This window comes from Diadema antillarum, unplaced genomic scaffold (assembly GCF_040938485.1).
Source record: "Diadema antillarum isolate AM-2024a unplaced genomic scaffold, OU_Dant_1.0 seq00000485_RagTag, whole genome shotgun sequence".
Taxonomy (NCBI): domain Eukaryota; kingdom Metazoa; phylum Echinodermata; class Echinoidea; order Diadematoida; family Diadematidae; genus Diadema; species Diadema antillarum.
Window position 1 is genome coordinate 778,776 of NW_027271448.1, and position 26,434 is coordinate 805,209.

General features: G+C 37.7%; 1 protein-coding gene across 5 annotated transcripts; it reads right to left on the reverse strand.

Moving 5' to 3' along the window:
• Positions 1-15,535: 15,535 nt before the first annotated feature.
• LOC139733628 (splicing factor U2AF 26 kDa subunit-like) lies at positions 15,536-24,512 on the reverse strand. Of its 5 annotated transcripts, none has more exons than XM_071644440.1 (6): positions 24,469-24,512; positions 19,933-20,084; positions 18,940-18,954; positions 18,183-18,340; positions 17,406-17,539; positions 15,536-15,930 (listed from the first exon to the last, which is right to left on the reverse strand). In XM_071644440.1, exons 1-6 carry the CDS (start codon positions 24,510-24,512, stop codon positions 15,711-15,713), a joined length of 723 nt encoding a protein of 240 aa, XP_071500541.1. In that variant the 3' UTR covers positions 15,536-15,710. The 5 variants fall into 5 exon arrangements, with proteins under 5 accessions (XP_071500541.1, XP_071500544.1, XP_071500542.1 ...); XM_071644443.1 differs by lacking the exon at positions 24,469-24,512 and adding an exon at positions 21,305-21,319; XM_071644441.1 differs by lacking the exon at positions 18,940-18,954.
• Positions 24,513-26,434: the final 1,922 nt, after the last annotated feature.

Below are 26,434 nucleotides of genomic sequence, written 5' to 3' on the forward strand. Positions count from 1 at the left end.
GGTTGCCTTTAACTGGAAAGTGAATGGACTCGTATTTCGAATGAAAAAAAAAATAAGAAAAACGTAAATACGGGGTTACGAGTGTTATAATATGCTATATAGTATATTGCCCTACTTTGGCAAAAGGAAGCAAGTGACATACCATCCGAATTTGAGTTATTGATGTTTTCATAATCCACATAATGAGCTCTTCTTCCAGGCCAAATTTCATGCAGAAACACTCATCCTACTAAGAGATTTGCTAGACAAGACATCATGATAGTCCATTGACGTCAGTATAAATAACCGAGACACATTTTGCTCTTTTACGAGAAATATCACTTTTGTCACTTGCTTCCTTTTGTCAAAGTAGGGCAGTATAGCAGCAGTAACAATTCAGATAAATCAGTAATCTCGGCTGTATTTGAAATGATTTAATCCTGAGACAAGAGTAACAAAATCTTAGAACAGCAGGTATGTATAGAATTACACATCGAAGTAGTAGAATAAGTCTACGATAAGTAGGTTGATACAACAGTATCAGCGATGAGAAGCTGTAAACGCGCATTCGTGTAGTGAGATTGTTATTGCATCGTTAGTACATCTTATTATTGATCACTGACTATGACAAGTTACAGAAAAGGAAAGCTAGAGTATAAAATCAAGTTAAAACAGGATTATAAAGCAATAACGGGTCTGCTATAGAGAGAAATACTATAACGGTAGTAATAGAAGAAATGACACGCGAGCTCGTCATGCTTGTGATTCAAATTGCAGATTTCAAATGTTAGCTACATTTCTATTGAGGAAATCATTATTTGCTGAGCAAACAAAATTTTCATGTAAACTTTACCAAGGGGAAGCGTCCCTAGTCAACGACATTCCAAGTTCTGGTATAGTTCAGAGTATTGACCGCTGCATAAAGCTACAACCTCTGTTTTTTTCGTGGGTTCCTCCATTGTTTTTTTTTTCACAAAATGCATATTGACAAATATTTCACTTTCGTTGTTTTACCAACCATTGTAATGTGTCCCTATTCTAAGTTTTTGATAATTGTTTTCTTTGTATAAATGTGCATGCATCATTTTTGTCACAGACGAAAGTGAAATTTATATGTTTATGTATTATTTCATTGTGAAAAAGCCCCGAAATAAATTTGAACTGAAGTTGTTTGGAGTAATGCGAAATGACATATTTAACGTTCCTACTTATTTTTTGTTCATTTTCCATTATGAGATTTCGATAGATTTGTTGTTGTTGTTGTTTTTTAACTTGGTGTATGCTGTGACAATGCAGCTTAGGTTTCATTCAAATTCTATTGGAATTGGTTGACTTTATCCCAAGAACGACTTTCCCTATATACACAATACTTCATTTTAAAGAAGAAGAACTCAAACGGGTGTGTGAAACGGGGTTAGGAGTCATGATATAAGGCATTGCGGACAATATTATCCTTTGTGTATTAGGATTGAATGTTGTCATTACCAGTACTACACCAATATCACTTAATTCTCTAAAAAGCCAAAATATTCGTACTGTTGGGGGCGGATGTACTTCTGTTCGTTTAACAATAATTTTTGCCTCCTCGCTGCGTTGCTAGTAAAACATTTAGGCCAAGTGGTAAGGACTTTCTGGTTAAATACTTCCAACCTAGTCTATGACCTGCCTGTCTTAACCTTTTGTCTATATTTTCAACCAGGTATGAAATGAAATTATAACTTGGAAATCAGAGAGATATTTGCGTAGTATATTATGAGAAATACACTGTTGACGTTGGTACCATTTAAATCAATCACGGTTGCATCAAGTGTTATCAGTGTTGTCAACAAAAAGTGCCTTTTAACATCTTAAATACGATAAGTGTGTTGCTGTAAAGGTGACGCCATACTTCAAACTGATGGAGATTTTACGTGCGTGAGATTATGATTCGGACGATAACAATTGCTTTACTGGTTGCAAATACCAGTCGTTGCTTCTCTTTGATCTTAGCACCAGTGGCTTCCCATACAAACTATAGAAAACGTTTAGAAAAGAGGAACAAACAGCAATCACGGGTTTGGGGGAGAGGAGGGGGGGGGGGGTGACGGGGTTGGGAAGGGTGGGTTTGATACCGGTCATTTACCCCTTGACCGACCGTAACCTCTTAACGTTCAGGCTAATATTCTGTTTTCGTTAAATTCATTCTGGGCGAGGAATTGTTGCATGTCGACATTACAAGCTTTAAAGAGCCTACAATGTGTCTTCCAAAAAGACAACTTATTGTATCATGACTCTCGTGTTTTTGACTTAAACTTATTATGCTTTTGTTATGAGAAACTTACACAGACTGTATAGTTTTCTTTATACGGGCTCGAAAAGGGGCATTGTTGATAATATTTCCATCCTAACTTTAAGGTGCTAGAAAGATATTACAGAAGATTTTTTATTGTGCCAGCAAAAGGAGGGAAAACAATCTGCAACACGGAAAAATGCCTCCAAAAGAGAGAGAAAAAATCCGTGTAGAACATTGAAAAAGTGACAAAAAATCAGATAAGAACTAGGGAAGATATGACATTTTGAAATTTCACATTAAAAAAAAAACACATTTTTAACCAGTCCTTATGAATATTCAAATGAGCGAGTTCATGTATGTCATATGTCATTATATGAAATTCGGAAAAAATTGTTATGTTTAGCTAATAAAGGTAAAAGCATATTCTCATATCAAAATACAATCATCAGTGGTAACATTTGTTCTTTTTTTATTTTCGGAGGGTTTTAACAGATTTAAGCGTGGTTTTATATTTCTACAGCTGAAATATGGAAATTTTCTATATATGTAATTAATAAGAAATTGTGAGAGCATGAACTGATCAACTTGCTGATTTGAATATTCATAAAAAAGAAAAAAGAAATAGAATTTCAGAATGTCATAACTTCCTTATTTCTATTCATTTTTGCACTGTTCTGCAGGGATTTTTTTTCACTTTCTTTTGAAATTAACAACATTTTGGAGTGGATTTCCTTTTTAAAATCTTGAGAACATTAGGGTGCATCCTGATATCTTAGGCTACACACAGAGACAATCACACACACTCACACATGCACACACACACACACACACACACACACACACATACATACATTGAATAGACTCACTATAATCTAAGATTGATTGGGGTGGGTTCTCCGTTAAAATGCTACACCTTGAATGCTACACCGACTTCTGAAAATTGGACATCCAAACCAAATCTGGATCCAGAGCTGCGAGAACGGTTTCTCATCATGTTACAAGCAGCAAAGCAGACCTGACCTTGGTCGAAGCGGATGTCAGTGATTTTTCTTTTTCTTAGCTTAAGAGATCACTTCATACCAGGATATACCAAAGGCTATATTTCTTGGAGATGCCAGCTTGTTTCGATTGGATCCAACTCAAGGAAATCTAGTTTGTTTCGGGGTTAAAAAAAAAAAATTGTCTCATAGAGATGTTCGTAATCATAATTGTACATTGCTATGATTGAAGTTTATTTTGTAACATCACTTATATACGGCTCCCTGTTCTTTCCAAGCTGCTGAAAAAACAAACGTTTATACAAAGCAAAAAACAAACAAACAATCAAACTTGAAAACACCGTTATGAAACTGGTCCGAGCGCTTCCATTAAAAGTTTGTGTTACGCTCGTCAGAACAGGGATGTGCACCTCCTTGGTCAGCCAGTGAAACGCTCTCTTTATGCGGATTGAGTCGTCTTGATCTGGCCGATGCCCTATATGTACACAAAAATGCGTGTTTTTGCACGTTCTTTCCTTGGGTCGAGTGTAGTGAAGCGACCTAGTAAACTTGTTTTGAATTCACTATTTTGAACCCATTTTGTATGCCATTCATCACGTTTCATCGAGCCGACGCTTGCTCGATTTGTATGGCTGCGTCCTCTGCGGTGGGGTTTTGTCGCGTCCGAGCCTCATCACGGACGCCTTGTAAGAACTTCCCAGCCCAAATACGTGGCAATAGAGACAAGCCACATTCATGCCTGCTTTACATGGCTGATTCCACGCCACTCTTCGGTAGAAGACCTCGACCCGACGGTCCATAGAATACCTTTACCGAATCGTCCGTTGCAGCTCACTACGCTAATCTGAACTTCCATTGACGCCACGAAGTAAACGTGCCAGGGGTTGATGAACGAGAACAGCTCCTTCTTTTGCCCAGTCACGTGATACAACTATAGTGATGTTCAAAGTAATTCAATCTACATGGGAAAGATTGACATCATCAATGTAGAGAAACAGAGGTGTTATAATGAAGCTTGTTACTTAACATTTCCACATTATACGTCCTTTCAAGACTCTCCAACAGACATCTGAGGCGTGCGATGTCAGTTTTTTTTTTAACCCTGACATCTTATAGAGTCCATCATAAAAGGGTAAAACAACCAAGTTATTGCAGCTTCAGAAGCCGTTGGTCAGCGAATGAATAGAATATATCTGTCACTGATCATATTACCAAGATTTTGGTACGCATCATCGAATAAAACTTCTTCGGTTCTAAGGCAATTACCCCTGGACAGTAATTACCCCAGACCGTTCCCCTGACCCTTACCCTAATTCTAATCCCGGACCTAATCCTAACCCTAACCCAAAGTCTAACCCTAAACCTAACCCCAACCCTAATCTTTACTCTAACCTTATCTCTACTAAACCAGTATTTAGCTGGGATAATTGTCCTCGAGGGGCAATTGCCCTGATACGTCGTCATCTGACAGTTCCATGACATTTGCTCGGGCGACATTGTTTCCATGAAATATCTGCACGGTATGCCAAACATGAATTCTACCCACAAACATGACCCTAACCCTAATCCTCACATCAAACTAAAGCTAGAACCCTAACACTAACCCCAAGTCCTTGGAAAAAATATCAGACCCGAGCAACTGTCGCAGCTAGCAAATGCCGTGTAACCGATCTGATCATGATACAAAATACTGGAGTATAATCTATCGAAGAAAAAGTGACGCAATGATATCGTCACAATTAATAGTCCCACTTCAATTTCGCACAACCACAGCTTGTATACCATGTGGACTTGACCGGTGATGTTACTCATCATTTTGAGTTTGCCAACTTTTCCATGGTTTTTCTACAATCATATAGCATCCATCTAACACCCCACTTCCCGTGTTCCTTTGACTTCTGAGAAAACCTAAATTTCAAATGCCAATGTTTTCGTGTAAATCATCTTCTTGATCCCTGAGGATTAGTCTAGGATTGATGGTGTAATGGGAGACCAGTGTTCACAATGATTTTATGCAAAACAAAGATAACAAAAGGCCCTTATAGTTCAGTCACTTTATAGATTTTGCAAGTTTCAGAGCTTTACATGAAAACGGACAAAATATATTTTGATTAGTCGATAGCATAACATCTGGGGACCGTTTCATGAAACTTTTGTCGGCGATTTACACTGACAACTGTTAAAAGCTACCGAAATCCTTGCGTCTGATTGGCTAATAGCAAATTTGTCGGTGAAAACTCGTTGAAAACTCGTTGATGAAACGCCCCCAAGATGAGGCAGATCCAGGCTGGTTGGCCAGGAGAATTAAAAATGGTTAAGGAGATTTTCGACGGCAAAAAGAAATGTGTATGTTGTATCGCACAACACCGATCTCTTTTCTCACTTTTGAATAGAAGAGGCTTGGGATAGGGTAGGTGGCTGTGTGTAGTGGAGGTGGCACCTCTTTGGTAGAAAAATATTCAGGCTTTTGGGAATTGCAGTTTAGTGATTGCTTCTTTATTCTATGCTTATGTAGATGTTTGTTTTCTCTAGCTCATTAATTATGGACACTTCAATCAACCTTACTTAATAATCTGAAATATCACGAGTGAGTAATTTCAAAGGAAAAAACAAACAAACAACGTTTTCTCCCATCTCTCGCCATTTTGATTTCATTGCATTCCCATTTGATACGGCCATATAAAACATTGTCGAGAGAGATGAGAATAGAAACGTTGCAAGATTAACACCCTCCTTGAAAACAATCCCCAACCAATAATTTGGTCATGTATGTTATTATTCAAGACTGACCAAGACAAGACCATTTTTACTTTGTTTTCATGGAGGCACGCAACCATGAATTGGTTAGTTTCCAATCACTTATCAACACTTTAATGGGGGGGGGGGTGGTGTTCATGGTTGGTTCAAGGGCCGATGCTACTCCTCATCTCACCCCATCCCTTTCTCCCTGCTTCGACTGGAATCGGAACCCTCGGAAAGTCGTTATTAGTTTGTTTTGTTGATATTACCTTTTTTTGTTAATCATGCATGCCATTTCTCGTTTGAACAGCCACAAGTTAGTGTATGGGGGGGGGGGGGGAGATGACTGCAGCACCCCCGCAGTGGCGTCCGCAGCTGACTAAAGCTGTTTGGGAGAATGCCATATGAAAATGCTATATGAATCACAAGCCTGCTCATCACAATCCAAAATCTCCTCCCCTCCCCCATACCCCCCTACAATCACACCCACGATGTTCGCAGCATTCACCACAATCACACCTTGCACATCAACTTCGTGCATTGTAACTCATTGTATTTTATATCATGTTCTTCACGTGTATTCATGTACTTAGGAGTACATTCAGAAATTATTGGGTCAATTCAGTCTCACGTAAGTGGTCATAGGGTTGCAGTGTTGCATACCACAAGATGGCGCTTCTCTCTGTTCTTACGGGGGTGGGGTGGGTGTAGTTTGATTATTAGAAGTGGCAAAAAGGTGTAGCCGTCCACGAGCTCAGTCCACATCGTTGCATTGAGTTTTGTGTTGCGTATAAAGGGGTAATGTAAACAATACGCACATGCGCCCTTACTTTGTTTTCTAAACTTTATACTTGCCCGTCTTTCTTATCCTAAATGAAAATCATGTTTTATTGACAAAATGAAACCACATGGGTTTTAGTTTCAATGTATATTTACTGCAAAACCCAAAATATTTTGTGAAAAATTGAGCGAGCATTTATGTATACGTGACTTATAAAAGTAATATATATGATGTTTCATTTTTTTGTACTTTTCATGACGACACGTGAAGGAACTTAGGCCTATATTAATTTCATCAATGAAACATTCGTTATTTTCTCAGATTTTTTCTGTCTTCCTTCTACTTCTAAATGCATACTAGATTCTCCTTGAAGTATGTTTCATGCTTACATCTGTTTAGAATCTACTTAAGTACTTATGTAGAAAAGGAACAGTCACAAAACAAACACACAAACAAACAAATCTCTTGCACTACATTCGCTTTTAGGAAGGAACAACCGGTCTACCTGATATTGTTATAAATTTTATTGCGTATCATACATCAATGTATTTTCCACGTAACATCACATGATTTAATCTAGTGATCATGTTGTGTTTTTTTATATGAATATTTGTAGGTGCAATATTAAGATATTTCACAGTGATTATTTGTTGTGGCAATAATACATATATATTGAAAGTTGAATTTATTAATTTATCTTTTACACTATGTATTTTTAAAAGCAACGAGTGATTATGTATTATTAGTGAATCGATTGCTATCCCGGGAACTCGCACATTTTCACTGATATAATTTCATGGAGTATGATTATAGAGGTCAATTTTTTGTCTCGTTATTGAACCTTCTGTGACAGCTCTCATAGCAGCAATTTTATTCATATAAGAACACAACACACACAACACACACACACACACACACAACTTACGCACAAACAAACATACTCACACACATACACACACACATACACACGCCAACAAGCACATGATCATTGTATACGTGTGTAAGTATTCTACGCCTTTGCAAGCACATTAACAGAACGCTCGTAATACACCTACATGTAACTTCTTCGTCGTAAGAATTTGAATTTTGTATATTTTCTGACAATTTCGTTTTATATGTGCAATGAACTGTTGCTGTTTTCAGGTGATATATTCGTGGTGGAATAATGGACGATTTTGTTATGTTTTTATGACTGCATGTCCGTCATGTATAATTAGAAAAGTTGCAGCGATTTCATCACTGTTAAACATGTAATACCATACATTTGAATACACACACACTTATGCACATTACACATAATTATGTAGAGTACATTATACACATACACATTATACACACACCCGCATCAATACACATCATACACACATGTTTACAGACACTCCCCTCAAGCGCATGTTTGATATACAGCAAGAGGTTATTTCCTTGTGGTAAGAATCTGAATTTTATATATGTAAGGTTGAGTTATTTTTGATAGCATTTGTTGTATAGTAAAAGACGGTTTTGTTATGTTCTGTGTAGGTTTATGCATGTTCGTCGAGTACAAATGGGAGCAATTCAGTACTGAACAAACAAATCATACACGTGTGTCAAATGCACACACGTTAAATGCACACACACATAACCGTATACATTTTAGTATTATGTGATGTTTAAAGACACATCCTTTAGGCACCTCAGCAGCTGTTCGAAATGCACCAAGAGGCATTTTACTCGTAGCAAATTATCGGAATTACATTTTATGCATTTTACCGTTTATGTATATAAAGAATTGCAATTCCATGTTTATATCTGTAGTACAAACAGGTTTGTTATATTCATATGTATACATCATGTCTTTTATGTACAATTGTGAGCAATTCAGCAATCCATATTGCTGCTAGTCACGATTTCAATAAACCATGAATAATAATAATAATAAGGTATTACACCTCTTTATACAAGCGGCATTGTATCTCTATCATTATAAATACGTTTGCATTAATTTCAAATGATCGTGAGTAACCTATTCGTAAATATTCTTTTTGGGGGTATATTTTTAAACTTTTTTAACCACAGGACTGTTATGATAAGAATAAGGCAGATACACATACAGTATAATCTTTTTACAAATTGATATGCTCCTATATTCATATTATTTAATGTATAATACATAAATATATATATAATATGACATGTATATATTCATAATATCATTATTATAATATCATAAGTGTATATGTATATAATACATATATATATATGTGTGTGTGTGTGTGTGTGTGTGTGTGTGTGTGTGTGTGTGTTTGTGTGAGTGTATGTGTGTGTGCACCGAAGAGGTAAGCCTACAATGTACTGCAGTCGATAGCCTAACCTCCTTGGTTTAACTATAGCAATGACAGACCAGTTGACAATATGCCTCACCTCGACCACAAAATATGATTACATGGTCGCGATGTGTCAGAGACGAGAGTGACAGCACAAACTTCCTATCGTCTTGAGGCCGATCCAGAGTATCAAAGGATCCACTAAAACTAAATCCTTTGTTATCTCCTTTTCTCTCAGCTATCTCTTTCCTCTCCCTCCCCTCTGCATCTTTCTACATCTTCTCTGTCTGTCTCGATCTCTCTTACTTCTTTTTGTCTATCAGGAAATCAATGCAGAATAATTATCTCATTGCTGTATGGAATCTATATCTCTATGACAGTAGACTATAATATATGAATCTAAATTGTCTTGTAAACTATATCTGCCTTCTTCACTTTATAGGTTACGTCAAGCAGGCTGCTTGTCTGCTGTAAATTCTTCTCACTCATCTTTCCGTGTGCACTCGTTTTTTATTTGTTTTTTTTCTTCTTTTTAATCTGGAGCAATGTGACCACAGCGTAGTATAGCGCAGCATCAGTTGTTAGTAGGATAACATATATATATATATATATATATATATATATATATATATATATATACATATATATATGTATACACACACACACACACACATATATATATATATATATATATGCAGGTATATATATATATATATATATATATATGCAGGTATATATTATATGTGTAAAGCGGACAAACTGTGAAAAGCTGCTGAAATCCTGGCATCTGATTGGTTGAGAGCTAGTTTGTCAGACAGATGTCAGGAAAGATATCCTATAAAACGCTTGATGAAATGCCCCCCCCCCCCCATTGCTCCATTAGACTCCAATTTCAATTTCAGCCTTACATTTTGCAAATCCCCAACGAATTTTTCATTTAAAAAAAAACAGTATGATCTTTGTACTGAGGGCGAGAATCAATAACTAAGAAATACCAATTCCGCCTCGTACCATAGTTCAGAGTATATGGGCTAGAATATACAAGCTTGTACGGTACAAAAGATACGTGAAAGCCATAACAGGTAATAAAATGTTTATAGAGCCTATATACCATACGCTACATACCAAGAAAAGGGAATCACAATTAAATGCAGAACAAATCACAGAGTGATTTAAGTGACAAAAGACCAATCTAGAGAAGGGTCAAGTTGTGAGCCCTGAGTACACTTGATGTAATGATTTTCCCTGAGCTTCTTTCTCAGCATTTGAAAGAAAAGCACTCTTTAACATTATCTTCTTTAAGGCTGGATCGAAATACAAAAATAAAACAGAACAAAACAAAACAGGTATCGAAGGACGTAACGTAATGAACATTAATTTTGGTATTTATCATACAATTCCTGCTTCACCTACACAGATAGAGCAGAAAGCTAACTTGGTCAACGAACTCCAGTAACCCGGCTGATTCACCCATCCGCGACGTCAAGACTAGTTAGGAACTGAGCAATGAGGCAAGGGTGAAAGCCTGTTTCCCAGCCACCACAAGCTAGTGTGTCTGGCGAAGATGCGTCTAGGAAGGACAGTCGGGGAGAGGATAATGACGTGTCTTGGCCCTTGTTGAGCTTGCCCGTCAATCTCTGCGTTATGATTGGCTGTCACCAGTACTTGAGGTCGACAAAATCGAAACAGGTGGCGCACATTCAAGGGATTCATCAAAGTAAACAATTTGCCCGTGAAGTAGGCCTACATGCACGCGTAAACTGCGGACTTTCTGTCACCCATTTATATGCAAGGAAGTCACTCTGCATTATACCTGTAAAAGTTCTTCACGGACTTTAGGACAAATTTATCATTATCTGAACTGACTTTTGCGTGTCTGAAAGCATTTTGCTCAATGTTAAAAGGACTTGAGTGTATTTTGTGTGCGCGCGCAGTGTGTGTGGAGAAGGACACACGAAGTAGCCTATACTATACAGGCATATTTTTATTTTTTCATTTTTAATGCAGAAGTCGGTCATTTTGCATTCAAGTTTGTTCTATCATGTTTTGATTTGCTGCCGCATGCAGACAAAGTTCATAATCACCTACGATCCAAACCGCCAGTATTCATACGCTTCTGTTTTCACTCTCACCATTCCCACTTAATTTATCATCAATAAAAGAACATGAGAGCAAAAAAAAAATGAAAAAAAAGAAGACATTTGAAATGATTTGTAAGGTACATTTTCCCTGCTGCTGGGCTGCTCATCTTTTATTGAGATTAAACAGCTGCGTCCTTCGATCGCTGGTGGCAGGCAGTTTTTTTTTTTTCCAAGAACAGAACACCATTTAACATATCTATGACTCTTTAAATACTTCATGCTCGATCGCGTGTTGGGTGATGAGCTAGCTTTAATTGCACGCGTTTCCTTCAATAGCCTCTTAATTCTGTACAGCGTGAGCTAGATTGTGGTTGCCAGGGCACTGGGCCGAACCACCGGAACGCTTTCTGATCTTTAATTCTTACCTCACAGGTCCTAAACCTTACTGGGACTCCTGCAGAGTATAGCATTTTGTTTGTTTGTTTGTTTATTTGTTTGTTTGTTTGTTGTTGTTTTTCGTTATTTGACAATGCTGATTTCTCATTTTTGAGTTGAGTCTACGGCTCATGGCTGATGGACATATTGTACTCCGGTCCTGTGCAAATGTATAAGTACAGCTGTACCAAGCAGAAAATATGCCATTGATAAGTAGGTGTAGTTAACTTTGCTGAGAAACTACACTCTAACGAAATTACACATAATTAGATGTAATTTGTTCCAGTACACTTTGAGATAAATGGTTCAACTTTGCTCCTTCACACGTGTGACGCATAGTTTTGTAGCACCTTACGGGTGCAACTTTGCACCTTTTAAGGTTGCAACTTTGCACCATTAAAGGTGCTCACTGGTCTGAAAGGTGCAAAGTTGAACCTGTTTTACATAGAGAATCAGCTTACATCATAAAGAAACACATTACATCTATGTTTCATTTCGTTTTTACGGTTGCTACAGATAGGTTGGTATCAATAGAGCTCAACATAATGTAGGGTGTACTAAACATAGTAAAAAGATGTCCTATCGATGATGGTGCATTATGACAAGATAGACCTAAATGCGATGTCTGTGTGACTGTGATACAACTTTTATATGGATCATACCCAGATTTTCTCATTCGGCAAATGTACATTGGAATTCAAGTTGTGTATACACGTCAGAATCATATATATATATATATATTTACATATATATTGATAAGAATAATAAGTTACATAATACAGTATATACATTGTGTATATATGTATTATATATACATGATATAGGTATTTTATATATATATACATATATATATACAATTGTACATGTATTCACTTTTCTAGCATAATGAAAGAGCACTTGATTAACCATTTTCAGAAAGCAGGGAAAATAACTGCTTCTACCTGCGTTCAGACGATCCCCCGTTTGCCAGGACATCACCCGGCAATCCCATCGTGTGGACGCTCGATGGGAGATTCCCCTGTCCCCCCGGAAAGCTTGTCGAGCCCGGCAACAATTCTGTCGGGGGACAGAGCGCGCAGCTGTTTTCCTTGTAAGTGCGCATGCTCAAAATGCCATTTTGTACGGTGACCTACGACACAGCTGAAACCATCAGCCGTGATTTGTCCCCCGTTCAGCGGGGGATATCAAGACACGTGTGGACGGTCGATCGTAAAAAAGATACAATCTCTCCCTCTCTCCCCGCGAAGAGGGGGATCGTCTGAACGCCGGGACAATGTCAGTATCAAGTTGATGGAATGTGTAATTTTCATGAAAAATGATTTTTGTTTTTAAATTCCCTTTTAATTTCCTTTATATTTTCTTTTGTCCACACATGTCATAACCTCTAGTAGTCTCCTCATCCAGCGGTTCCAACATAAAAACTTTAAAAATTCGTAACTTTTGCATCGATTGTCTGATTCTCCTCAAACTTTCACTGATGTGTTCTGCTAATGTTGCTGCTTTCACTCAATCCACATTGCTCTTTGGGTTCTGGTTTCCTTTATATCTATATACATGTATATATATCATATACATCACCTGGGTGACCTGGGAGATATCAGACTCCATGATATGACCCAAATTACAAACCAATGCAAACACAGTGTGTGTTTATGTGTGTGTGTGTGTGTGCGTGTGTGTGTGTGTGTGTGTGTGTGTAATAATTTCAAAGCCCTACATCTACCGATAGCATTTCAAATTAACAAGTACATTCATCCTTCAAGTCTTAACACTATACAACATTCAAGCACATTACAAAATTACATGCTGTACATTATATTATGCTAATTAAAAACCAATGCTTCAGTAATCAATGCTAACACATCAAATATACACATGACATTATTCACTGGTATTGTTATCAATGAACATTTATTATCAATGCAGTACCGTGTACAGGATGTAAAAGAAAGTTTTGCAGTTTGGTATAGTACATGGACGACAGATTACAGTAAACAGAGACATTGGCCAAACATGCGCATAAACACTGCTGTTTCAATGCAATAACAAAAAAAGAAAAAAAAAAGAAATCAAGACACAAAAAAAAAGAGAGGAAATAAACCACTGAAAATAAGAAAGCAAGAACATTTTATATACAATGCACACGATGAAACATTCTACTTTAGAAACTTCTACCATGTTTTTTTTTTTTTCTAGTACAGTTCAAATAAAATGGCAATGAAGTTCAAATGTACCATGATCCCTTAACATCTCTCAGACCAACCTTTTGCAAGAATTTATGAGAAAGCACAGAATATTGAGAAGAAAAAGAAAAAAGAATATGATATTGGGAATATTCACTCTAACTCTCCTTGGATTATCAGTAAAGGGCCAATTTCAGAGCAAAACAATAACATACATCAACTAATTTTGTATGTTGATTTGTGCATGTTTCACCTACTGAAAAATTATGGAACTAGACCCCAACAGCAAAGATATCATTTGTGGAAAGTAACCTCACTGTAGTATTATTGAAACAATGCAAGAGATTAGTCAAAACGTGAGGGATAAGAGCTACTCAGGTAGGAAAACCTCAAACAATCATAGCATGGGGAGTTCAAAAAAAAAAAAAAAAAAAATTGTCTTTAATTTCTTTACCTAAAATAATCAGCAGTGTGGTTTGTCATGGAGAACAATACAGACAAGTTCAGACGGTTAATTCTTATGCAAAAAAATCACAGAAAAGAACAACTTAGATTTTTTTTCTTTGATGTCTGCAGCTGTATGTGTGTGTGTGTGAGTGTATGTGTGTGTGTATCCATGTATGTGTACCTGTATGTCTGAAGTGAATTCAAGGTGTACTAGGCAACATACATTTCAGTCAGTTGACACTGGATATTTGCAATGCACAAACTCTAAATATCCCCCTCTTTTTGGAAGAGGGGGAATAAATGTTCATGTAGTCTCGTAACCATAATTTATGCACATTCACATTGTATCTGATGCCCTACATTCACCAACTGGGAAAAAAAGAAGAAGCTTCTCTCCTATGGGGGAATTCCTAATTCACTGTGTTCACTCCTTCTAAACAAGTCAAAAATAAGAAATTAAAGATGGTTTGTGCAGATTCACTTTTTGGAAAAGAAAGCAAAACATGCCGATGTCCACTCTCCCATCATTCCGCCCAATGTCTCTACAGAGCGAAAATGCATAGAGTTTACAACAAATCTATCTCACTGGACCCAACATTTGTTGTAGCTCAGGCTGTGGTAATCAATTATGTTATTGGCCAATAACCTCTGCAAGATTTTTTGTTTTTGTTTTTGTTTTTCTGACAAACCAGTATCTCCCTTTCACACTCAAACAAAAAAAAACCAAAACCTTGAGACAAACAAGCTTGCCACTTGTCTTTTACCATGATAACATGACAATAAAGGAATGATTTCTTACTATTTCTTATTTCATGCTTAGATTCCTTAACTCTTTATGTGCCACGGTGTAAACCCCCTGTGTGCCACATTATTCTGAGATAGCAATGCAGGCATGCTTTGGGAAAACATTTCGTTTTTCAAATCCATGTAACTTCTTATACATTTTTGTTATACTGGACATGTAATGAGCAAAGTTGTAGAGAAAATTCCATGCTTTGCTATGAAGTAAATCTTATGACAAATTCACATTTATTTTTCATTCAAATGAGAAGTAGCCGTGATAACGAACAGGCATGACTGTTGCATACAAAACAATGAGAGTAACTCAGGATTTAACACTAAAATCCAAAAGGGAGAATCCCTTCATATTCCATCGCCACATAATGAAAGCTACATGTGAGAGGAACAGAATCGCGAGTGACTCTTTCATTGTAATGTGGCATTTGCAAATCATTTGGTTTTGGTGGGATTGTGCATTTAAGCAAAATATGCAAACTTAGCACGCCATTGACCAAGTCGGGTGTGCGAATGTGGCATATAAGGAGTTAAACCTCTACAAAACTAAAGAATCAAAAGTGATCAGTGTGAATGGTAGAAAGCGAGTAGCAGTATCACTGGCATTAAAGTGAAGACATAAATTCATTGACTCCTCCTCAGAAATAGGATCTTAGCAATGTCGTGAAAAGACGTCAATGATGCTGTCTTGGTGGCGTTAGAAGCGACCTGACCTCTCCCTCTCTCTGTGCCTGTCTTCGCCGCGTCCACGGCTTCGACTGCGGGATCGTGAGCGGCGCCGATCGCGGCTCCTCGAACGTGAGCGGCTGCGGGAGGAACGCCTCCTGCGCTTCCGGCGCCCGTAGAGCTCCCTCCTCAGTTCACGGGAAATCGGCTTCAGGTGCATAAAGTTACAGAAACCACCTCGTGTACATTCACTGTGGGACAGGGAGGGAGAAAAAAACAAAATCATAATTCATGTACAACACAAGGAAAGTATTCCATGACTTCTTCACTTCTAATGTTGTAATCATTTTTTTTTTTCCAGGCAAGAGGAAATAAAAAAAAAATATAGCTTCCCTGTTTTGTTCTGTTTTAGTTTTTTTTTTTTTTTTTGCCCAATTTGGTTCAAAATTGACTGACTTACATAATGAAATTCATAAATTTCACTTGCCGAGGTGGTTTTGGTATCCACTGTGTTCTTAAAGTTCAGGTCTTAAAATGTGATTTTGATTGGTAAATGTAAAGTAGGGCAGTGATATGGCTCAGCTGGTGGCTCGTATTGTCTTGAAATCAAATGGCTCAGGTTTGATACTCACTGAGTCCAACTGAGCCATGCTGTGTGTAATCATGCTGTCCCCTCCAGTATGAAGCAAAAAAACATGCAGTCCCACAGATAGGACATCAAAGGGACCAATGCTCTCAGATGAAGTATCTCTCATTCAAATGCTTGACATATTTGATTTCTTCCTTGCAAATTTGAGCTAAATCAGACAAGGAATAAGGAAGCTACAGCTGTTTGAATGAATGAACCATAGAGGGCGACAAATTAACTCAGAGTGGAACTTGTGGACAACTCTCCATTCATTTTCTAAACAAAATTTCAATATTTTACACTCCATCCATTTTTTACGCAAAATCTCATTATTTTAAAGTTTTCGCTTGATTCACATATAAACATGGTTAAACTTCAAAATATGCGCTTGCAAAATGCATTCCTTTGTGCCATATTTGGATTTCAGAGCAGGAGTTATGGTCACTGTTGAGAGAAGTTGAAAAATGTGATATTTTATGAGTATCAAACCATGGAGAAATGTCCAGCTGTCTGCTGCCCTCTACTGACTGTTAAACTTTGTTCATTCACTGCAATGAGTGTGATGCTAACACGCTGAAGTGGTCCACCCACATTCCAACACCAGAAAATAGGCAAATGATGCCAACCCCTCGTGGTTTGCCACAGTTGACTAGAAATAGCCAGCCAACAGTATCAACAAGACATATTGCGCCATACAAAAATGAAAATGGCAAAGTCAATGCTATTTTTTTATGCCTTGCAATTCACACGTGTACGTGCACTATAGGTCAGGCGCATGACATCAGAGGTGTATACTGTACAGGTGTACACACTGTATGAGCATTTATTTTCATTTTCATGAGGGTATAATTTTTGTGAATTTTGCGAATCACAGTTGGCTCTTGAATTTAAAAACACGTGACAATTTCACCATGCACTAGGGTAACAATGCATGTAAGATAGCATTGGTGTCAACCTGCAAAAACAGCATCTCGCAAAAATGTCTGTGGCCTCCTAATTCACGAAAATATCTGTACGCAAAAATAACAGCTTAAACAGTAAGAGGCCAAAAACATGTATACACGGGTAGGACATAATTCAAAGTACTTTGTCTCTTACCCCATCTCATACTGGCGGCAGCAAGCTTCTCTGAAGTCCGTCACAGGGGAAAGCTCTGCTCTGATTGGCTGTTTGTTGAACCAGCGGTTGTTCAGATCCTCCACAGCCTTCTCCGCATCCTCCTCGTAGCGATACTGCAAACAGAGGTTACAGAGGGGACAAGAAAAGTAGACACTAGTCATGTCTGCTTCAATCATTTCATCTGTGACCTAGTACTTGTGTATACATACTACAATTGAAAGCATCCAAGATTGACTGTGAAACTACCACATCATCTGAATTCCCATTTGATTAAAGTGGACAATGGTGAATATTTCAAATTCTTTGTACCTCTTTTTGACTTTGTCAAACTCATCCCTTCCTGAATTCCAGACTTGCTTTAATCATTCTAACATACAGTGTAAGTTGAATTCAGACAAAGATAGCTAACTTGAAGTTAACTAGAAGATAGCTATCCATGAGATATCTCGGGGTTAGAGCTTTATCAATGAGCCGCATTTGACCTGTCCCCGTTGGACCAGTAGATACCCAGTTTTTCCACTTTTGTACTGGTTCGAACCAAAAATTTACTGGTACTCTTTCTTGCTTTTTTTTTTTCCACTGGCCCTGACAATACTAGCTTTTTTGTTTGTCTTTTTTTTTTTTATACCAGTCATGTCAGACCAATAAATTTAGCAATTCCTGAAGAGTTACTGGCCCAACAGTGATTTTTACCGGTCTGGGACCGTTGGACTGGGGCTAGTGTTAAGCGTTGCTTCATGGAAAGCAAAGACTCACTTTGACATAGACATTTCCAACCAAGTGGTCGCCGAGATTGTCACACACGTTCATCTCCTCGATCTCTCCGTACTTGGCTTCCATCTCGGCAAACACCTCCTCGAAGAAGTCGTCAAAATGCTGCTGCACTTCCACCTCGCTCATGTTTGACTGCACGGCTGCAGAGAGAGAGGAAAAAAAAAAAAACAGCTAGAGTGTGACATATGGTAGTATAAACCTTACTTAAGTTTGACCTAAATGGTTCAGAACAAGACAGACAAGACATTAAATATTACATATTACCACATCAATTACTGTAAAGTTCTGTGAATACAGCACACTTTTTTATTTATTTATTTATCTATTCTTTTAATCATAGAAAATATCAAAGTGGATGTGCACATTAACGCACGTACAAGAAAGTCTGGCAGTATTTGGTAATCCCTATGTCCCTGTCTTCGGAAGTCAAAACAATGTAACAGTACTACGTGCACATGTATGGATGTGTCAAGAACCAGGAAAAACATAAGTTTGAAATTTCATTGCGCATTTATCATTCATCAAAATCAATTCACACATCACTGTATCACATTTCATCTACAACGTACCACCATTATTGGTTTGTCATACAGTTTGCCAACTGCAATGAAGAATTTCCTGACACGTACTGATAAAATGCTGCAAAGATGATTGGTAACACTAGCATTATGTACTCTTGTTCAATAGCATGATAGCAAGATAGCATCGATAGTGGGATGTGCACAGCTGGCATACTCACTTCTTGCACCTTCCACTTTTCAGTGACGAAAGTAACCACCGGTGAAAATAGAAAAGGAAAGGGGGGAAAAAAACAAGGAAAATATATGTGGTGTGGCATGCACACATTCGGCACAGTGATAATGTATGTCTTGCGTGCAAAATAACACAAGATTCTTTATGGACATTTTGACAATATTTCTTCTTATTTTCTCTTGACTCCTAAAAGTGGAGGTGGCCAAACCCATGCCTTAGTGCACCGTATACGCAGAACTTTACAGTACATTGACTACTCTATGGAACAGACAATACTTTGTCACAGATAAATGATTAGATAACAACATTTATTCACGACTTACCTCTTTCAATTTGTACTTGGAAGAAGAATTTTCAAGCATAAACTAGAGATTATGTGCCCAACATTGGCAATGTATTCACAAACATGTCTACAGTGTATCCTCTCCCCCAATGTTTCAGTTTGCATAGATCGAAGTGAAACCCAAATCTGCTGTAGGGCCTACATGTGTACAAAGTAGATCACGTGAATGCAGCAAAATTAGTCAAACACATCAACCAAATATGACGGAAATGGGACAATTCTTGAAAAAGTACTAATTTTTAAAGTTTCGATGCCAGGGGGTGTGGGGTTACAAAATGTATACCATGGCACATAAAAGAGGTAGTCCGTACATTGTAAATGAAGAGGAAATAAATGTATCATTGCCAACATGTACAAATCAAAATCAGGGAGGCTTTTTGTCTGGACATTAAAAAAAAATAATCATAATAACAATTTTTCAGTAAGCCTCCCACAGAATCCGGGCCCTTTTGCATAAAATTTGAGCTCAAATATATTATCAGAAAATCAAACATGATTCCATGAATATTTTATGCTGATTGGCTGATGCCTGATTTGTGTCTGATTTTCAGAATTGTGTTCGGTTGCATCATAATAATATGCAACAGGGCCCAGGGAGGTTTGGCATTTCTGTCACCATGGGATTACGCAACATACTTCCTCCATCAGCTGACTGGGCCGTGTTGGCTGGGTTGTGGTAGATGTTCTGCATCACAATCGTCTGACTGAAGGTCGGCTTGTTGTGCAGCCGGGAGCATCGGTCTCCATGGCGGCATGCTCCTATTTTGAAGTAGAAGGAGCAGTTGACCCTGAAAAAGAAGGCAGAGAGACGTGAGAGCAGGCCGGCAGTAAGGTGCCGAGTCAGCAAAGGGTCAGGAGTTATGTTTGTATCTAATCTCCTCATCGCCCAATATTGAAATTATGAATACTCTTTAATATTCAGTCTTGTTATAATCACAAATTACATCTCCTTCCTTTTCAGACATCACCTTACTGTTTCAGAACGTACAGGTGTAGTTTACTTCACGCACAAATGGTACACAACTTTGTTCTTGGACAATGAAATTTAAATTCCTCTTTTATGCAGTAGTAACATGTTCATGGCACATGTAATCCACTGATTCAAATTCAGCAGGAATATCATTGCATTTTAAACCATGTACTGGCAAGTGGTTTACTTCGTATCTCACAAGAACAGATAGTACTGTCTACACTTGTAAATGTATGTACAGAATGATAACTGCAGTGTCATACAATGTAATCCTGACCCTTACACTACTTTGGCACCATTTCACAAGGTAACATTAACAATACATCTGAGAATGCATTAATAAGATTGTCTCACTGATGAGTTTTAAAGCAACATGCACAATATAATATGCTGAGAACAAATTGTACAATGTGTGGAACAATCTCCCAAGATAAAAACGTACCCCAAAAATTGCAATAAAGGTGATTTGAAGAAAGTCTTTAAAAGTTCACAAGTTCTTAGTGTGTCATGTTCATACAAGAAATTTGATAATATGGGGAGAAAAAAATTGCTTTCCATTACCTACATATACTTGTACAACATGCTTTCTACATGTATACATGTACATGTACATCAGCATGGTACAATTATTTCAATTACAATTACAGTCCTCATGCAATATTATGTGTTGTTTGGATAAATCTGTGTTCAATGGCCCTACTGCTTTACTACCAGGAGATGCACACATTAACTGGAAGCTTTGAACAGCCCTTCCACAAAAGATTTAACAATGATGCATTTCCAAATATCTTGGGCTATCTTTCATTCTTTCATTTTTTCTTTATTGTGAAAACTAATGGAGAGACAACAATGAGTTTACCCCTGTATGACTTTTAGCATTGTATTACAATGCAAGGATCTATGAACTTTGAATTTAAAGTACAGATGCATTCTTTCTACACGTATCTGCAAGATCCCTCTTACTCTACGGACTCATTACACTTCAAGTGTCCAGCAATGCAGCCTTAATTCATTCACTTTTTTATTACTTTTTGTTACCTTTAGATGCACAATGAACCTTTCCCAAAGAAAGACCAGTGTTTTCTACAGCACGAGAAAGCAGAATAGACAAGACTGTTAAAATTTGGTCTCTTTTAGACTGTACTGTTCTTCATTTTGTGTCGGTAACACGGCCTTCGCTATAGCTAAAGGAGGAAAGTCTTACAAGCCGTTCATCTGGCTAATCTGAAATTAAGAGTGGGGGACAGATAAGAAGTCTGTTTGTCCGCAGCTATATTTGATGATGGGGAGAAAATATATCAAACAGAAAGGCAGAGAGACGCTAGATAAAATAGAGGAAATTCATATCTGTATAAACACTTTCCAGCTGTGCTAAGAGCAGGAGCGCTAAGAGCTGGAGCCCTAAGAGCAGGAGCCCTAAGAGCAGGAGCCCAAAGTCTTTGTATGAATACCACCCTAAAAGAAAATAAAATAGCCGACTCTGTGGATAGAAAATGTGCTGTTCATCTGACAGAGATGAGCAGGTGGGATGCAAAGATATGCACCCTGTGGTGAATGAAACAATAAAAGAGTGTAGCTCGCTTCCTACCTATGAAAATGAATGGAATGAACACCCTTTTCACATAATACAAGTGTGATGTGATACAGTGTAGATGTCCTATTAACACAAAAACAAGAGCAGCTGCCAAAGAAACTAAATGAAATGCTCCCTGTTTTTGCTGCATTAGAATCCACCTTGCTACATGTAGCATTGCATAATCATGAAGCGCTTCAAATGTAGGGAGAAAAGTATCAAAAATCTAAAAAGGTAACATTTCTTCATTTTTGATCAAAATCTATGAACAATACAGATTGAAATAAAAGCACCATTACACAACTAAAAAATCAACAAATATACACTGTACAATGTATGTAAGTTTTAATTCAACAAATATATTATGTACATGTATCAAATATTTTATGAATTAAAAGACTACCATCATAAACAGCTGCACCATCAAAACCTACACTGAAAAATAAAAGAACAATATTACATGACATTGCTCATATAGTGTACAGTAGTTGAGTAAAATTTCCTGTTTTTACAACAACAACAACAACAAAAAAAAACAACACAATCATTAAACGAGCACAGAATGTGCTGCTCATTGCATCCAACAGCAGTCTGCTCATGCAGCCCATGATTAATCATTGCATTCCACCAGTCTGAAACATAATCCATCTGGCATTCTGGATTTTATCACAAACCTTTCTTCAAGAAGTGAAAAGTGGAGATAAGCTGCTCAACCTTGCAGTTTTCACTGCATTACTGTAAAAGTGGATATTTTTGCGCTCGTCTGGGTAAGATAAATTTTGTGTGATTTTTTAAATTTTATTTTATAATATAATCCCGGAGTCAGGACATCAACCACTGAAACATACAGCATGCAAAAATGTTCGCATGCTTTCATTTTTGTGCAAGCTACTGGTTTGCGCAAAAATTTCCACTTTTACAGTATTTTGTGTTCTATTTTGGAGGACGATGTACGATTGTACTTGTATGGTATTTAAAATATCAACAGCAATACTTCCTTCATCACGCATTAATGGTCTACCAATTTGCTACTACTCGCTTGAACGCTTGCTACATTGTACCTCCAAAATCACAAATGCATGGTACGCACAGGGAGTATAATTGTGACCCGCTACAACAAAAGGATCATAAAGTCGCTGACGGCCGAGCCGAGAAAATCAAGTTTTAAAGTCACATCATCAAAATTGGTCAAAACAATCGGATTTCTGTTTTCGGCATAATTTTGTAGTCTAATGTTTTGTCCATCATCTGCCGAAATTTCGAAGCTAAATGATCAAAGGAAAGGTAAGAAATTAGCGTTTTTCGAAGCCATGATTTTCCGACTTTCAATGTAAGAGAAACGTGTCGGAAGATATGGATTTAGCGCCGCAGCTAGACTCCACCCCTCGCAACGAGGGAGTGATCTTATTGGTCAGTGCGTGGCATCCTAATTACCGATTGGTCATGCGTAGACCGCTGGCGCTCAGCTTGACTGAACATGACGGAGGTCGCTAGGAGCTAGCATGCCTTCTATTGTCAAGCAGTGAAAACTGTCTCGCCTCCCCATGATCATGATAGCGTCGTCGGAAGGACAACTTTGAAGGCGTTTTTCTCGTAACTCTGATTTCCTCAACCACTTGACACGTGCTGATAAAATCATCAATATATCTCTGCGACCGAGTTCTTTTATGAGTTGTGCTGTATATGAAATTAAAGTAGAAGAATACGGGAATGATATCATGCCATTTTCAGAAAATTGTCCTCCCCGACTTTCGGATCCTTTTGTTGTAGCGGGTCACAATCTTTTTCCCCTTGTTCTCCCATGAGAGAGACAGTAGAACCAAACTCTATGTGCCAAGGTTCGACCACAAAGCATACAATACAGTTTTGTAGGTTTCTACGTCAAGTGGTCAAATTTTGGACAGCATTGTGGTTGTTTAGGCTGGTCGCAGTTTATGTTACACACACACCTGCCCTGTAGGCTGTAGACTCTAGACCCTATGCAGGACTACTACAACTACAAGTGTACAAGTACTACAACGAGTAGGCCCTAACAAGGGCCTACTGAAGATATGCAAGCTATTTTTCCTTCTATTTAGGCATGTATTGATGTAGATTCTACACTGTACACTGTGTACAACTGGGTTTACGTCAAGGTGTAGATTACTACTATACTTGTAGATAGACCTAACTGAACTACAGGTTAAACTCCCTTTGGAAGGCCTACTGCTTGATTTTATACAATCCGGCCAGCAGTACCAGCAGTACGAACTCAGTAGGCGAATAGCTATGACATTATGCGTTCACGACCGCACGGACCACGCCATCGCGTCGTGCTACACACAAAATACGTAAACACCGCCAGCGTACTTCGTGTGGAGATACACATTACAATTTGTGTGCAGATGCGTACAGCACCGACAGCGCACAGCTCGCCTCTAACACTTTACAACGTGTACATGTGACTCGTTGGAGTCTCACTACTCTCACTCTCCTTCACTCAGAGAGGTTGGGAAGAAAACATACAAATATAACAACATCAACACATGAAAGTGAACAATAAAAATACTCAAACAGATCAGAAAGGTATGATATATTGCAAAATCGAGTCATCTGTGTTCTTTACAAATCAGAAAAGAGATCAGCTTACTTGTCCTTTTCAGTTCCAAATATCGACGCGAGATATTCTGCCATCTTGTTATCGTCTATGCGTGCACGTACGTGCGCGTTGAGTGTACCAGTCTCTATCAAAATGTTTACATGATTATGTAGTAAGGTATTAATTTTGCGGATTTATTCGTATTAAAATTATTCAATAAATATTTTTATAACTATAAAAAAATAGAATGTGTGTTAATATGGAATTTAAAAAGGAAAAAAAAAAACTACTGTATATAAGTACAACACATATTTCTGCTGACAAATAGACTACATCTATGGCAAGCCAAGAATAATGTCTTTGAATTGGAGGAATTACGCTGAACTGCTATGATTCACTCCCTCACATTTATTTTGTCACTGATCTGGGGCATTTCATGAAGCGTTTCAATTGTTATTTATTCTTTGATCATTGACTGCAGTAATACCGAACTTAACTTGAATAGCTAGACCTATAGGCGTTATTTTTGTGTAGTGTACATAATATTGCATAACACAGAGGATACAGTGTTAAAGGACAGGGGGTGTTTCATAAAGCTGTTCGTAAAGTTAGGAACGACTTACGCCACGAGCGACTGGTGATCAGTTCTTGTGCTGAATTATGGAAATTCCGATAAGTATAGCACATCAGAACTGATCACCAGTCGCTCGTATGTTGTTCGTAACTTTACGAACAGCTTTATGAAACAGGGCCCTGGTTCACCTTCATAGACATGTGGGTTGAGTGAATGCAGCAATATTAGTAGCACACATCAATGAGAGTTTAAGGAAAATCGGACAATCCGTTAAAAAGTTACCGGTATGAATTTTTGAAGTTTCTGCTCAGTCAGGGCTTGACGAGAAGACTACTATAGCTTGTGATGACATATGAGTACAACTCTACAAAGAAAGTATACAGGCCCCTTGAAAACCAGGTTTCCATACCGAAGATATAAGCCCATCAGAGTTAAATCTTTTTTTTGGGGTGGTTTTACGACAAGATAATTTATATCTTTTCAACTGAATATGAGATTTCGTTCGTCTGTATGTGAAATGAATAAGAAATTGTGAGAGCGTGGCATCGTCAACTTCCTGATTTGAATATTCATAGGGACTGGTCAAGAAATGTTTTCCAAACTGTGAAATTTCAAAATGTCACATCTTCTTCATATAAATTTCTAATATCCATTTTTGTCATTTTGTATCGTTATAATTTCGGGAATTATTTCTCTTTCTTCAGTGAAGCTTTTCAATATTTTTGGGATGGATTTCTTATCTAAGAGAAGCTGCCTCCTTCACTGTTTCATCAAAATTAATGTAGGCCGGATGGCAGGTAGGGGCCTACGAGGACAGAGCTATGATAATGAACTAAAGTTTGAGATAGCATCAATTGATCAGTGAACTTTATTGATTATTTTTCTTTGGCATCATGATTATGCTCTATTAGTATGATGTTTCATGACTTCTGCTGTTTCCTAAAAGGCAGAAGAAATGCCTCTTAAAGGGATTGTATAGTTTTGGTTGAGACCTAATTTCATGTTTCTAACATTTTTGGTGAGATAATGAGAAACCTCTTATGAAATATGAAAGAGCATGTAATTCTATGAGGAATTCAATTATTTGATGAAAATGAATTGTTTTTGAAATGGCCGAGATATAAAAAAGAGCGATTCTAATAAAGTGTGGGACCCACACTTTATTACGATCGCTTTATTTTACTTTGTTTTTGAATGTTTCAGTCATCCCAAACCCAATTTTCGTCAAATGAACTTTGAATTCCTCTTAAAATGGTATGTTCTGTACCGTACGAAGTATTTTCTTGGTATCTCGCAAAAAGTTAAAAGCCAAATTCTAATTTCCACCAATACTGTACCTTTCCTTTAAGAGACGGTCACTGATTTTTATTTCACTCGTGGAGAAAGTAGGTAGACTACACAGTTTGACAGCGGATCAAGAGGGGGATGGGGGGGGGGGGGGGT

What these genes read in the sequence shown, in the direction of transcription:
- LOC139733628 (XM_071644438.1), bottom strand. Translation starts at nt 20,179, where the DNA reads ATGAGGAGATTAGATACAAACATAACTCCTGACCCTTTGCTGACTCGG. An exon ending in TTGGAAATGTCTATGTCAAA is followed by an intron (nt 17,540 to 18,182) that starts GTGAGTCTTTGC and finishes CTCTGTTTGCAG; the next exon opens with TATCGCTACGAGGAGGATGC. An exon ending in TGCCGCCAGTATGAGATGGG is followed by an intron (nt 15,931 to 17,405) that starts GTAAGAGACAAA and finishes CCTGTCCCACAG; the next exon opens with TGAATGTACACGAGGTGGTT.